Here is a 17144-nt window from a genome sequence, read left to right on the forward strand (position 1 = left end):
TGGTGTATTGTTTGTGGCCGACAAACAGCCACACAGGTGAATTGAGATATCGGACACACTAGGAAGTAAAGATATTGACCCTATGCAATGACCTGTATACTCGTCGGACCTAAATCCTATAGAGTATGCCTAGGTCGCCCTTAGTAGACGTGTTTCACAAAGTACACACCCTTTCCAAACCATACAAGAGCTGAAAACCGCCTTGAGAGAAGAGTGGGACAATGCCTCATATGTCCACATAACTTCAATAGTTTAGTGGACAGCACAAATAACAGATACAACATGTACATAAGTGTCCAAGGTAATCACACATCTTACTGGGGTACTCATTTCTGTNAATGGACTTAATAATTAAAATAGATATTTTATTTTCGTTTTACTACAATTTTTATAACTTCTAAATAAACCTTTGCATTGTTGAAAAAATAAAAACTGAAATTTTATTACCATATTTACTTTATCTCTAGAATAAATACTTATTATTTCATTCTAAAAAAAAAAAAAAAGTTAGAAAAAAAATACCCATGCCATTTTTTAAATAACCGATTTAATGCAAATGAATTATTAAAAAAGGTTTGTTTGAAATATTTCGCACAACTTCAAAGAATATTTCTGTCTTTATACTATTAATGGGAAAGTTGATTACTCCAAATTAATTAAACACTTGCACTTCTACATAATATGCCGGATTATTTTTAGATACATCTTGATGTATTCTATATAAAATATTCTACGTTATCGACAAAAAATACTGTAATAAAAAGGACAATGATATGATAAAGAGAAAAATATTGATAAAAACAAATTTTAAAACGCAACGCTAGATTTTACTTTTTTCTTTTTCTTTTTTTTTCCGCAAGAGATTCCATGCTCACTCACAGATCATATGAAATATTTTCAAACAGGCTGCAAAAGTATTTATTTCATGTTCAAAATGACCTCAGCAAAGTGAATAGTGCGGACAGTCTATAATTACAACACCTCAAGAAGTAAACCACCCCACCTGTCAAGTAAATAATAGGAGAAAAATGGCCCTTCAAACCACCGTTTCCCATTGTAAGGGGGGAGGAATTATCTCTTACCGTTTGGCAAGGGGTTTTAGAAAAGGCAAGCGGCTATTTCAGGAACCGCAGTTTCTAGATATTGCAACCATTTGGAAGAGGTCAAAATTAAAATATCAAAACCGTCAGTGGGTTAAAAAATGTATTTAATATTTGTTGCACTTTTCGGAGGCTTATCTTATTGAAGCAAGCAAAACTCAATTTTTGTAATAGTTTTGCTTGCTAATAAAATAAAGATAAGTAAAATTTATTACCAATAAAATAAATATGAAATTTATTTGACTTCACTTGGCATGATGCTGTTGCTCTTGGCCAACTTGTATTAGTCAAAATTTACCGATATCATGTAATTTTCTCCGGTTCATATCCCTTTCGAGGAGCCGTAAAACACTTATTTCTAAAATATCGGTATTAAAACTGCTTAATATCTGTGTAGTTATAATAATTACCAAACATATCAATATAATATTTTATACCTATTAGCTACTTATTACATGACCCTTCAACATTTGAGTTTTGGCAAAATACATTTGTCAGTGGCAGCCAACTGAAGACGAATTTTCTTCTTAAATAAAATTCTCATTAGAGCTTGATAAGGGTTTTGGAGTATAAACATTTCTCTATCTAACCTTTAATTTACAGATAAAATATTTATAAATAGTGGTGGGAAAAAGTTCTTAAAGTTAATCTTAATTCATTAAAATATTAATACACTAACTTTGCTACCAAAGAAAAAAATATTTTCTGAAACTACGGAAAATCCGTTGTAGAATTTTTATCAAAACTGTACCAATTACCATAACATCAGTATAATATATTACAGTCAGTAGTATACAATATTTAAGTGTCATCTGTGAATGGCGATTTTCTACGGTTTTTCTACTATTTCCTATTAATCTTTTCTCCTTTAATGTTGTTTTTTAGCGCATTGCATATTTTATTTCAATTAATACATATTATCAATATTAATAAAGCATTTGTTTCAATGATAATACGGCAATTTTTTACAGCTCCTCAAAATGAATTTTCTTCATTGTTTCTGCTGTTCAGTACATAAGCTTTTAATTTATTTTAATTAACATATTACCAACGTTAATTAATCATTGTGGGGGCGGATATGAGAAGTTAGTGAGCTGCGAAGATCACGCAGTACCTCTAGAAATTGGAATAATTTTAATCGCCAAAGTTCTAATTATAGGAACCGATCAAATTCAAGAGAAGGTTTTTATTGGTACCATCGTCATTTTGGTAAAAAGTCAACCAGGTGCACTAAATCCTGTTCATTTGTTGCTGATTTCGAAAAATCGGAAAACTAATTAGTCCATCGTTGGCGGCGCGAGACGATGGTAGCCAGAATTCAAGTCGCCTTTTTATTTATGATCACTCTAGTAAATGAAATTTTCTAATCAATACTTGAGCTGATGTATCTGTTTTACCCGTTTCTTCAAAACAGAAAAAAATTCCTGATCCAAAATTTTACTTGTATGCTGCTAACGCTTCGCAAGTGCACGCGAATTGAACGAAGAAAATTTTGTTGGACCTTTATTGTTTTGGATGTTTTGAAAGCAATAATAGGTGCTGATTTTCTTAAAGAATACGGTCTTATAGTTGATATTAAAAAAAGAAAATTAATAGATCCTTCCACATCTTTAAAATCCTTTGGTCGACTTGTTCATGTTCCGTCAACTAATTTGACTACTGTGTCGTCTAAAACTACTGATCATAGAATTTATCGACTGTTGAATGAATTCAAAGATATAACTGTAGAACATTCGACAGTCAAAGAGATCAAATATGACGTCTCCCATCATATTATAACAACTGAACCATCAGTTTTTTCTAAACCTAGACGTTTGGCACCCGATTGATTAAAAATTGCACGAAAAGAATTTGAGTACATGATTGAGCGAGGAATCTGTCGGCAATCAAAGAGCGCTTGGGCCAGTCCTTTACACATGGTACCAAAGAAAAATGGAAGCTACAGACCATGCGGCGATTACCGAAATTTAAATGCTGCCACTATACCTGATAGATATACATTGCCACATATTCAAGACTTCAACAACCAATTACATGGTTGTAAAATATTTTCGACAGTGGACTTAGTCAGAGATTATCACCAGATACCGGTCGAACCCAATGACGTTGAGAAAACAGCAATCTGTACCCCACTTCTGACACCAGAGGTAACTTTTGATAGATGAAGGTTGGCATGGTCGATTACTCCGCCCCCACAGCATCATTGCCGTTAGTGATAGTATGACGATTTCTTGCGATTCTTCTAGACAAATGAATCTTTCTAGTACGTACCTAGCTTCATTTATTTACTATGCATACATTACCAAAATTAATTAAGCATCATTGGGGTCGATAATATTACAGCGATTTTTTACGTTTCTCCTAAGCGAATTAACTCCACATTTCCATTAATTTTGCCTTTAAATACATAAATATTTTTTTCCCATTCAATTACCGTTGATTTTAAATGAATAAGTTCAGATAATCGTTTTGAACGAAATATTTTAAATAAAAAAAGCTCGTGATATCAAACTACATTAAAAATACAAATTTAGTGACGCAGATAATGCGTGCTACCACGTTCATTGAATTTATCTAACACAGCGAATATAAAATAACTAAATGTTTAAATACGTGCGGTAAACTATTCATTGATCAAATAGAGCTGTAAGCTAGAAATTGTCACTGGTGTTATCTTAAAATAAGTCAACAATTAAATTGTCTGCAGTTGAATTTAAAACAAATGGCTAACGTTTAACCAAACAGTAGATTTCATTTTGTTTTTCATTCATCCCTCTCGAAAGTTTCGTCGTAGAATGTTTTAATATCGACTGTGCCCTTCTTCGTGCTTCATACTATCTGTATGCTAAATTTCATCGATTTCGGTAGGTACGTTTATTAGTCTATATAAGTCACATACGCCCACACACAAACGAGCATGCATTTTTATATATAGAAATTGGTTATATTAGAATTTCATATGATCAAACAGCTATTAATTAAGAAAAACTGCACTATTTCTATACATATTTTTATTACTATACAATTAACACATAAACACATGTATTCATTGAAATTCAAGTGTATTTCAAATGCTTTAAAAGATATTATACATATATTTTAAACTCATATCGCTTTTGACACATCAGAGAAGATATACATATTATCACCACAATATACATATTATCACTACAATATACATGTGATCACTACAATAAAGTATTTTACCCTGATTGAATTTTTCACCTCTCTATAAAACGCTAATAACTATAAAAGCAAATGCAATACAGTATATAAGCGTTCTATGCACTGATGATTTAAGTGCTCCCCGAAGAATTAAATGTTACAATACTCAAAACAAAAAACGAATACTCTGAATAATCTTTGATCTAAGAATCTAATTTTAATATAATACGATACCCACATATTGGTTTGAGAGTTGGAGCATGACTATGATATTTAACCCTTTGCCCACGGCACATGATAGCAACTGCTATTCAGGACCACAGCTGTACCAGTCGTTAGCAAAGGGTTAATTGTTAGCACTATTCAACCATTCACGAGAATAAAACTTTTTAACATCATTATTATAAACACCATACAACACAAAGAGATTTCCATACAAATAATACTTTAAAGATTGTTTATTTTTTTTTTTCTTATTCAATTTAATAAAGTTCAAAAAAGCCTAATAAGCATAAAGTTCATAAATTTTTAAATATTTTAAGCTGTGTAATTTTAATCGTGAAATTCAAACAAATATTTAAACAATTTCTAACGAATTTTTGATTTTGTTACTTATAACTAACATTCATAGAAAGAATGCTTTTATTTCTAATTTTACAAATATTTTCTGAAACAGTAAATAAGTATATTTGAGATTTGCATATTCAAAATATTAAAATTATATCTTAGAACATTCGATCATTGGATTATAAGTTATTTAGTATTTTCGTTCTTATACTACAAGAATATGAAAATTTGACTATTTCCATATTGAAGTGGATTATCCCTATCATAATCACTATTCCCTAACAGAAAAAGTAAAGGAGTTGACGTAAGTAAAATTATATTTCTTTAAATTGAATTTCAAAGTATCTAGGAAAACATCTAAAAGAGTTCTACACAATAAATTAATTTATTTTCTAAAACGAGATACAATTTAAAAAATTATACTGTTTTACTTGTTCAATATTTTACATCTATTGTAAAAACTTTTAGACCGTATGACCCAAAACCTTGTTTACCCTTATAAAGACACACATACAACAGGACACAAATAAAAACAACGAAAAGTCACAAGAAAGTTAAAAATATTGTGTTTTAACAGGTTTATATAAATCTGTAAAATTATTTACATTCTCTTGGCAAAGCGTTGGTTGTTATATTATTGCAGTTTTTAAAATTAAACTTAAAAATTTTAAACTCAGCAACTGTATTGTGACTTGTCATTGTTTTTAACAATAAGATTTATTTATTGTGTTTGTCTTGCTGTACGACTTAACAAAATGTCTCTAAGTTTCCGCAAGACACTTGCAGGTTTATATCTATATTTCATAAAAACTTATTTCTCAACAAGCTCAGCTATTTAACTACAATTTAAGCTCGTATTCCCTAATTTAAGACTTCGTAGAATTGCTGGCAGAATCTACTCTCGAGTCAATACGATATTCAGGAACAAGTAAACTAGGATTACGCTTTATCTGCACACCAAAATTTATATTGCCTTTTATTGATCTTTCTGTTGGTGCTTGCAATAATGGCAGCACTGCTCGAGCCATGTGCATTCCTGTAACAGCCAAATTTTTAAGTTGGTAGGTTCTGTCTTTGCCACCATCATAAACAAACTTTATGTTCGATTGTTTATTATCACCGTTAGTGCTTCTGGCATGAACTAAGTGACCATTATTTTGATTTAAATAACTATTTTGTTCATTGTGGTGATTTCCGAATGGAATATAATAATAGCCTCCGTGCGGTTGCAAATCTCCGTTGTGATTGTTATCATCAACTTCTACCAAAAAGTACTCTTCGGGTTGATGAGTTCCATGTTGTACACCAAACGCACTAGCATCGATTAGAGAATTTTTTATGTTGTAAGAATTTTTATCGGTATATTGCTGTGCATCTTTATAATGTCCTCCTATAATTCCACTATTATGTTGACCTCCTACCATTCCACCTGATTTAATTGTAGCATAACCACCATTGTCATACTGGCCCTTAGAACTTTGGTAAGGAGTCTCGTTATTTGAATCAAGTAGTGCACCTTTAAAACTATTGTGTTTATTTGGAGTCGAAGCATATGATCCATCTGTATTTTGATTCTTTATGTTACCTCCAATACCAATACCTTTAAAATGTCCTATGCCTTTAATATTTTGTTTTCCAGAATCTCCATACGGATTCTCTTGTCCTCCTTCTTTATGATAATTTTGGAACTGGGAACCATAAACGCCACCATTATAATTCTGATCATGTATTATAGATCCTCCGATGTTATTTTGGCCATATAAATTTGATCCTTTATCATGATTTAAGCCATGTAAATTTGATCCTTTAATATTGTTTTGACCATATAAACTTGATCCTTTATCATGATTTAAACTATGTAATTCTGATACTTTAATCTTATTTTGACCGTATAAACTTGATCCTTTAATGTTATTATTTTGGCCGTATAAATTTGAGACTTTAATATCATTATTTTGACCGTATGAATTTGATTCTTTTATACCATTATTTTGACCGTATAAATTTGATCCTTTATCGTTATTCATTAAATTAAATTCTTTATGCGAGATAGAACCTTTCATATCATTAGCTGAATTAAAATTACTGTGCTTATGTTTTCCGTATTGGGGTTGTGTCATAGGAGAATATTCCCCACTATTAAATCCAAACATGTTTTGAAGAGAAGCTTTGTAGTTTTCATGATTACGTATACCTTTGTTAGTTGCTTTTTGGGGTGGTCTATATTTTGTTCCTTTAAAGTTACTTTGTGGTTTAACGAACACTACATGCTGAAAGTTTTGGTTATCACCATGAAAATGGTTTATATTTACCCCTTTCGAAAGAGATCCTGAAGGAGGAGATGTGTTTGGAGATTTCAAATTATGTACACTGAAATTTGGTTTTTCGCCTTTTGAAATCAAATGACCCCCTATTTCCTCTCCATACCCGCTGGATCCTTTTGAGTTAGTTATGGATCCTGAATAGTCATTGTTGCTGCCTTTCTCAAAATGGGGTACAATATTATCACCTTTGTAGTTATTTCCCAAAGTAACCTCACCCCCAATTACACCATTGTGGATGTTACCTAAATAAGCATTCTCTCCTTCGTTACCCTTAGGTTTTCTCAACAAATCAAAGTTTGATCCTTTAAAATCGTGATGAGATTTTGTACCTTCTTCTGAACCTGAATGTTCAGGATGATTTGTGTTCAGACTAGGGTTGTAGTCCAGCTGAATCTGATGATTCTGTATTTGTGGATAACCTTTCAAACCTTGACTTTTGATCTGCTCATGGAGTTTGTCACATAAGATTATAAATTTTTGCCCGTTGCCTCCTTGAGTTTGAGAATAGTCATTTGCGTTAGTCTTATCTTTTTCGATGTAAGATGGAATAATTACTTGAGAGCCTTTATTATTGCCATATTTACTTGATTTTAAATCCAAGCTTATATCTTGTGCATTACTTTTATGAAGATCTGTTGGTGTATAACCACCGGTTGAAATACCAGCATCATTCTCATAATTCGCTACAGTTTGCTTTCCATTGGAAGAATAATCTTGCGTTTGTTCGTTATAGTTTACAGGTTGCAATAGCTTTACTTGGTAATTAGACAAATCAGCTTTTTTATTATCTTGGTACTCTTTAGGTTGATAACCAATACTTGAATCATGAATTTTAGCACTATCTTCTTCATAAACTACTTTAATCAGTTCACCAGTGGAGGGGTCAATATATAACTGATTTGGATCTGCTTCGGTTATTGGTACAAGCTTTTCATTTTGACTGTCATAGTCATTACTGCCAGTGTGTACGTTTCCTTTAAAATTAGTAGTATGTTCATTTGCATCTATAGATCCTAAAATATCAGCTTGTTGATCATGGCCGGATGCTGAATCGCTGTCATACTCTGAAGCAGTTACTTCCGTACCTTTATGGACATTTGTTACTGGTTCATAAGATTTCGAACTTTTTAAGCCGCTGCTTGGCAGAGTGAAAAAGTATTGTTTAGAAATTCCATTTCCATGATTATTATATCCTTCAAATATTGACTTTTCAGTTTCTTGTTGATTTGAATTTGAATTTAAATCATATTTTATCTCAGCAGGAAGATTTGTTGATGTATGGCCATCACTTATTGTACCATAACTACTAACATCTCCATTATTTAACTTTCCGGAATCTGTATGAACGTGGTGAGCTTGTTTCACGTGACTGTCAATGTCAATAACTTTTTGCAACCCCTTTTGATTTTTAAAATCTCCTATTTGTTTATTGGAACTATCGTATGGATAAACAGATGCATAGTAACCAAATGTGTCATCTTCCGGTCCATAGTTTTTCCCAGGGATATGAGAACCTTCTAGTAAAACTATGGTCTCTCCTTCGACGGCTGTGCGAGGTTGCAGTCCTGTGTTTTCAACTGATGTCCTACTTTGAGGTTTTAGTGTCTCTTGTCTTGATTCTTGTGGGGAATTAAGAGTATTTTGTTCTTCTTTTCGAGAAGTTTCCTTTAGAGTAATATGTTTCAGAATGGTTACTTTTTGTGTACCTTCAGATCCTTTAAGAGCAGCTGTTTGCAGTCCTGAATCTACTTCCCATGTGGACGATTCGTTTTTAATCTTTATTCCATCTCCTTCCCGCATATGACGTTTCGGGGACGAAGTATTTTCAATAATAATAGTTTCATTCGATTTAGTTGTCATATATCTGATACCGTTATCATCTGCACTTGACAAATCAGACTCAACAGGAGTTTCATCAGTCGAGGGACTTAATTCATTATAAAAATATTTAGGAGATTTTGTGTTAGCATCGATTCTAGTTTCACCAAACTTCGTTCGCAAATCATCCTCATTTTCAATTAAATCACTGAAGTTTTTTACAATAAAATTTTTATTATTTTCTATTTCAGATCTCATATCCGGAGATAGTGCTTTTCGAATTGGATGTAAAACTATCGACGATTTCTTTGCAGCTAAATTTCTTCCAGAACTTTCCGATAAGTATGAGTTTTCAGTTTTAGGCTTAGAATAGAAAATTGCTTGGTTCTCATCAATTTCACCAGATGATTCATGTTCTTTTTCATTAGTTTCGAAATCTTCTGAGTATTCATCATCAGGTGTGATTTCTGGAGGTGTTTCCTGCTGAAATGAACGAAAGCCAATCTGGGATTTCTTTGCAACAAAATTCTTTCCTGGCCTTCTATTTTTATCATACAAGTATTGTTTTTCCTTTTGCCGCTCTTCAGGATTAAAAGTTGGTTCAATTTCCTCAAATTCATTCGATGCTTCATGTTCTTTTTCAACAGTTTCAAAATCATCTGAGTATTCAGTATCAGGTATCCTTTCAGGTGATAATAACTTTCGAATTGAATGTACGCCTGGGGATGATTGCTTTGCAACTAAACTTTTCCCTATACTTTTATTTTTATCAGGGAAGTACGAAATTTCTTTTTGTGGTTCGTTAGAGTAGAAGCTTGGTTCGTTCTCATCAAATTCAGTCGATGCTTCAGTTTCTTTTTCACTAGCTTCGTTATCTTCTGGGTATTCATCATCATGGGTATTGCCGTTTCTATCATTTTCATGATAATATTCATAATTGTCTTTTTCTTTGTCAGATTCATCGTCAGTTACGTCAAAGTGTTTTTCAGTTTTCATCATACTGTATGTATTATCATCTTCGCTTTGTTTTCTCTTTTTATTGTTATCATATCTGGGAAATTGATATCTCTGGAATCCTGAAACTTTTTTTGATGGCCTAGAATCTGCGTAATGAGCTGGTACATTATTATGGTATACTTCAGAATCCTAAAGAAAGAAGAGATTTTTGTAAAACCAAGAATATCAGTATTTTAAAAGCAGCAAGCTTAAAAATGAAATATAATAAAAATTTAACTTCATGTCATTAGTGAAAAAAACAATTTTTTGATTACGGTACAGTATTTAATGAAATTATTTCAATAATGGAAAACCAATTGCTCATAATAATTGCTAAATTTAACATAAAATAAAATCTAGATCATAGAACATTAACGAATAAAGGTCCAGGATTTTCTTACAGTTTATGCTAACATTAAATGATGGCCATGCCTGGGTAGAACATCACTGACTATGATCCTGCCTCTGAGCAAAATTGGTGTTTTTAAAAAGTATTTTCAAATAAATTCTGTGTACAAACTACGGTATAACAAAACATAACAAATAACGGCAGGAAAAAAACATGAGACATTTACCAGGGACAAATGCAAAAAAAATTAAAACTAAAATAATGCAATAAGTTATAAGTTATTCTTTTTTTCCTCTTAAGGTGATGCTGCTAGGGAACTTACCATAACTCTTTGTAAACGAAAGCTAAAAAAACTTAGATATCGTTAATTAACAGTAGTAATTTATGAAATATTTCTTAGTTTAAGTTTTGAGTAATTTACATAAACAACCCCAAATTAAAAAAACGAAGAAAAAACATAGAAAATGAGAATTTTTTAAAAGTGAATCATCACTCGAATGTGTTATTTTTGGTGATGACTATATCAGATTACAAAAATATTCATATATTACAACAATATTCATATTTTTAACATATTTAATTTCATTTTATTTCCTCCCCTAAAAGAAATTACATTTTCAAACCATCAATACTATTTCGGTATATTTTGTTTAATTTCTCTTCTCTCTATTGTTTTCTTAAAACAAGTTCCATATTTATTTTCCCAATAATTTAATCTTCATTCATTTTCAGCAAAGAATTTCATTTCAAATTTATAAATTTAACCCCTTATCAATTTCATCTTACGAATTGCAAGTTGAAAAGAAAATGTTGCCTGCCAAAAGCCATTTAGTTTTTGTTTGTTTTTTTAATTTTTATTATTATTAATCAGAATGAAATGATACAATTTTATTTTCCTTTGAATTACATATATGTTGCTTCCTTCGGGGGTATATATGTAGAGCTGTGTGCCTGTGTCCATGTCCGTGACATAGAAGTCACAAATTTGCTCTCCTTCATAATGCGATATCGATATTATAGATTAAAATGCAGCTCTATAATTTAATAAAATAATTTTAAAAGAAAAAATAATTTTTTTAAATGTAGGATTTCTCTCATATTTTCTCAACTAAAGAAAGCAACTGGTGAATCTGTTACAAGACATGTGATGAAATAATGGTATCTTGAATTTATTGAACCTAAGTATCATAAAAATTATTCATTTGATACGTTTCAAATAATTTAAGCAACTAATAACTTAAAGTTTGTTTCATCCAAATACAAAGATAAATATTTTTGAAAAAAACCAATTCATTATTTTCTGCTTGCGTAGAGTTTATAAATTGCTTTTTATAAAATAAATACACCAATATTACCGTATTCAGGATCTGCATTCATGCATGGTAATAAAATTTAAGTTATTACTCAACACTTAAACATAAGATTTCATGCTGTTCACTGCTAAAAATTTGGTAAATGTGATGTTTTGTATCAATTTAGTGATCATTAATCCAAGTCAAGGAAGGAAATATCAAAACACTGTAAATTTGGAATCACTTATCAGTGGTTAGACCTAGATTCACCAAAATTGTTTTTACGTGTATAAAGTACAAGAATAAAACAAAACAAAAAAATATTTTTCCAGTTTTATTCAAAAAAAATTGTCATCTTTTATAAAATTTTAATGTAGATTAAACTATTGTAAATTTCATTCCAAAATCATGGTAAAATAACCAGCAACAGTATGTCTATTGAATTTACCCTGAAGTGCGTGGTTACGTTTACCTTTACGGTTTTATAACTGTTTACAAAAGGCATGATTTTAAAACCATAAAAATGAAATTTTTTTGCCTACATTCACCAAAATTGCTTTTACGTGAATAATAGTTTGCACAACTAAAGTACAAGAATAAAAAAAAATAAAAAAAATATTTTTCCAGTTGTATTCAAAACATTTTTTCATTTTTTTTTAAATTTTAAATACTAAAAGTATTCATAATGTGGATTAAACTATTATAAATTTCATTCTAAAATCATAGTAAAATAACCAGCAGCAGTATGTCTATTGAATTAACCCTGAAGTGCGTGGTTAGCTTTACCTTTACAGTTTTATAACCGTTTAGAAAAAGGCATGATTTTAAAACCATAAAAATGACATTTTGCTGGACATAAGTAGTTATAGAATATGTGAGGCTTTTCATCAGGTAATGAACATCGGAGTTAAATTGTGATTGAGTTGTGTGCTGTCAAAAAATCCGTAAAATGCGACTTTATTTGTCTATCTAATTAAGCAGTCTTTTTTTTGTTTTTAACTGTTCTGTGGTACTGTCCTCTATGCGGAATAAGAGTTTCGTATTTTAATAGCCCAGTGTTACGAATTCGGTAGTGCAGGGTAGTGCATTAATGTGGTGCCATCGAAAGGATTCGAATCCCCGTCCAGCCGGTCAGGAAATTAGCAGATGCAATATATACACAACTGCCAGGAGCTAAGTTGCTTCATATGGTGATCTTAGTCGGCACGAAAAAAATTTTGGTTGTTTATCCATATTAGATGAAAACGGACAATAAATGATTTTTCTTACAAGTCTGAATATCATCTTTTTGTATTGTTATTTGACTGTTTTGGTTGAATATGGTAATAAACGATTAAAATATTGTTTAACCAATTTTTTCCAAGAAATTTCTAACGGGGTACACTGGCACATGAAGACGTTTATTTGTGGATAAATAAAAATAAATATCTGAATTTTTTAGAAAGATAATATTTTTCCAGTAACAATGAGTTACCATACTTCCCTATTTTGTTTAAAACTTACACTTTACTGAAGAATAATGCTTTAAAACTATGATTTTCAATATGATTTTTTATATATGATTTTTTATATTAACATTAAAAAAATCGAAAACGATTATGAAGGCATTATTTATATCCATCGTTTGTTTAAAAATGTGATTCTTTAATCACTGAAAGTTTTATTTTAACAAAATAAAAAACTTTTTGACGTGTTACACTAATTATTTAAAACGTGTTCAAAATATTAAGCTAATTTCTCAGTGTTTCTCTAGTAATGTTTCCCATAGCAGATTTTTCAGAGACTATTCAAAAGTTAAAAACATGTATAACTGGCATTACTATACACTTGTACATATATAACTCAATTTCTTTCATTCCTTTAAACCGACGAGTAATTATTATTTAAACATTTTCAATTTAATTCAACGTGTAATGTTGATGCAATGTTATCCGTATTTCAATTGTATTTATTCTTTTTATAAGAAAAGCCTTACAAAATATTAAGTATAAAATAATAAACGTATTTTTGAATGGTAAAGCTTTATCGTAATACATAATTTAAGAAAATATTTTTCAGAGAAATCAATAAATAAAGTTTTTAAATTTCTACTATTTTGGCAAAATTAAAAATTTTTCTATCATCCCGAAAATTATTTTGTAAAATTTGAAACATGTTTGATTCTGCATAAAAGCAAATCAGTTAAAGAGCATAAACTACTTTTATATTTTTCTTACTTATTTATTTTCAATCTCACAAGCAAAGATGAAACTGAAATAATGATATTTGCGGTGTTTTTAAGGTTTCATGAACTCAGGATCTAATCCAAGACAAGAGAAAATGACTAATAAAACAATAAAAAACAAAACAGGCATACCTAAGACAAAAATGAAGAAATCTCGTTCACTTTTTTTAATTTATAATATAACTACAGTTATGTCTCGTAAGTAGCTTTCATCGGAAAATGAATGGTTATTTTTTCTCTAGATGGCAGCACTACACACATTTATTTTATTTTTTTTATTTTCTTAAAAGAAGAAGGTGTTTTATTTAGTAAAAAAAAATCACTGATAAAGAAAAAAAAGAGTAAAGACAAGGAAAAGCCCACAACACCAGCAAGAAATGCGAAAATGCAATTTCTTAGTTATTCATTTAAATATAGTATCATAAAAATCTGCCTTGCATATTATATTCAAGCACGAATAAATGAAGACAAATCTAAAATATCAAATTTTTTCGAGATCATAAAACCACCTTAAATATAAATTTGTAATATTAATTTATATTTAAGGTTGTATCAATTTGAAGAACATACAATTGTATAAATTTTTTGTACAATTATTTCATATGTTACATTTGCATCAATTTAAAAGAACGGTTAAAAAATATATATTTAAAAAATTGAAGATTCATATAAAAAATATAATTATTATCAATAAAAATTTAAAAATGAATTAAAAGTAATAGAAAATTTTAAAAATATAAGTACTCAACAAAGATTTACATTTAACTTACTGAAACTCTTCACATGATTCGCATGATCTCACAGCATAACAGTTAAACTAATCCTGAGTTTTTAAGAACAAGAAATTTCTCGTGCAATAATATAATTTGATTTTAAAGATAACCTAAAATCCATGCGAAACATCTCACCACTTAAACACTCACCGAGCTGGGCAGAATGAGACCAAGTTCGAAGCAATCAGACTAACAATCGGCAGGATTCAAGCGTTCAAGAATACGCGCCCATTTTTAAGACTTGCCAGACACGAATGAGAAGAAACATAAGTGATCTAAATATAAAACGTAAAGTTGCTAACAAAAAGATGGGGAAAAAAGGTGAGGAACAAAATTAGAAAAACCATAGTAGCCGAGAAAGAGAGAGAAAATATGAAAAACAGAACAAAAAAACACAGTGGGCTAGAGGGGCAAATCAGGCTAAAATGCATTTATACGCGCTATGGAGTGCTGGTGAGGAACTAATGTTGTTAAGAAGAGAATCTCCATTAATGTGAATAAAACAAGATCTTCCCTTGTTAATGACCTTCGTTTCTCACCAGCCCTATATAGGGCGTGGAAATGCATTTTACCCTGATTAAATACCTCTCGTCCACTGCGATTTTTCTTGTTCTGTTTTTCATCTATTTTTCTCTCTCGACAACTGTGGTTTTTCTAGTTTTGTTGCTCGCCTTTATTTTTCGTTTTAGTTTCTATTCATTCACGCTTGGCAAATCTTGAAAATGAGCGCCTATTTTGAAGCGAATGACGTTTCTAATCAGGTAATATCTCACCGGTTCAATTTCTTGCGATTATATATTTAATTAGATTGACAGTTTAAAAGTTTTAATGGTTTAATTTACAAAAAATTCAAAATTCAACTTGTACCTATTTCACATTTGACAATACTGTCTATGCAAGTTAAGTATTGTTCGCTATGTAGTTTTTTCGTAGACCGTTAAATGCAATCAAATACCAGTCAGTTGTAAAGCCCATTTTTACCATTCGATCTGTATTTACGAAAGTTCAAATAATTTCAACATTATCTGTCTTCGCATGTATTTAACAAAATTAAACTTCTGTAGCAAATTTTTGAAAGTATAATTCATTCAAAATGCGTACTGCTTCATAAAACTATGAAATTTAATTTCTGCTAATGTATTGAGCAAACACTAGTAATTAATATTATCATTTTCAAGTACTTTTAAAGTCAACGTAAAAAAACACTGTTTTCATTTACGTAATATCTAAATCAGTGGTTCTCTATTTCTATCGACTATTGGACCCTAACTTCTTTCGGTTAAACCCCTGAGCACCTGTGAATGTACTAATAAAAAGAAAGAAAAAGACTAATGATTATTTTGAAACGATTTAATGTGTAGAATGAAATATTTAATGTTTTGAAATTTTTCTTGGTGCATGCACATGCTGAACATGGTTTTAGCTGAATTATGGTTTTTTTTTTTTTAAAAAAAGAACTGTTTGAAACTATAAAATAGTTATAAGAAAAATGTAATTCTTTACTTTTGAATTGAGTTATTTTGTTTTGAATTGAAAAGCTCAAAGAGAAATATTTATGACATTTTTAAAAATGCATTTTCTTTTCGTACTTTATTCAATATATTTTTATTGAAAAAATATATATTTTATATTTTGCTACTCTATTTTCATTGGCATTTTCCATTAAGAAACTCATATAAACAAGTGAAATATTAAATAAATTATGGATTATCAATTGGATTTAAATAATATAATTATGGGTTTAAAATATCCTAATTCTCGAAACTCCTGTCATCCTCTCCCGAAAACCTAAGGAACCGTGGAACATCTTTTGGGAACAGCTGATCAAGTTCATATTTCGCTATAAAGCAAAAAACATCGAATTTGGTCAGTTCATGACATTCCCTTGTAAGACTAAGTATTATAATATAAGTATTTCAAAAGTATTATATATGTAAAGTAATACATATGTAAAGTATATGTAGTAATTTACCTGATTCAAATCGGAATTTTGGGAGTCTGTTTGGCACTGAATAGCTCGCAATAAAACTGAAACAAAAGAAAATATTCAAATAAATGATCTACATGTGCATTTTTTACTGCTAAAATTAAATAATTGTAATAGAACAGCAATCATTAAAAAAATATAAAGATAAAATTTTATTTTCAATTATTATATTTTTAATGAAAAATAACGGTAAATATATAAAATTTGCCATGAAGCTAAACAACATGCTCCTAACAATTTATTTTGAGATTATATTAATTATAAAGCTAGAAGAAAAAGCACGATTTTTCAATTTAAAAAGAAGGACTTAAAATTATTTTTAATTTAAATTTTCGATGTAGTTTACCAATGTCTTTAATTTAGACTCTCACTACAGTTTACCAATGTAACACGTCAACAGATTCACAATTTTGAAATAATATTGAAGAATAATACTAAGAATATAGTGCACAGAGAAAAAAAGTACTGGTAAAATTATAGTACATTATGGTAATAACATTTCTGGTTAAAAAAATAAGTAATTTTGATCTGGTAAAAATACCTTACTGT

General features: G+C 30.0%; 1 protein-coding gene across 1 annotated transcript; it reads right to left on the reverse strand.

Annotated features, from left to right (window-relative positions):
- Positions 1 to 5551: 5551 nt before the first annotated feature.
- Positions 5552 to 16639, reverse strand: LOC122269642 (putative uncharacterized protein DDB_G0277255). Its single transcript, XM_043043686.2, has 2 exons — positions 16581 to 16639; positions 5552 to 10120 (listed from the first exon to the last, which is right to left on the reverse strand). Exon 2 carries the CDS (start codon positions 9971 to 9973, stop codon positions 5699 to 5701), a length of 4275 nt encoding a protein of 1424 aa, XP_042899620.1. The 5' UTR covers positions 9974 to 10120; positions 16581 to 16639; the 3' UTR covers positions 5552 to 5698.
- Between the last annotated feature and the right edge of the window lie 505 nt (positions 16640 to 17144).

The sequence above is a fragment of the Parasteatoda tepidariorum genome, chromosome 8 (assembly GCF_043381705.1).
Source record: "Parasteatoda tepidariorum isolate YZ-2023 chromosome 8, CAS_Ptep_4.0, whole genome shotgun sequence".
Taxonomy (NCBI): Eukaryota; Metazoa; Arthropoda; class Arachnida; order Araneae; family Theridiidae; genus Parasteatoda; species Parasteatoda tepidariorum.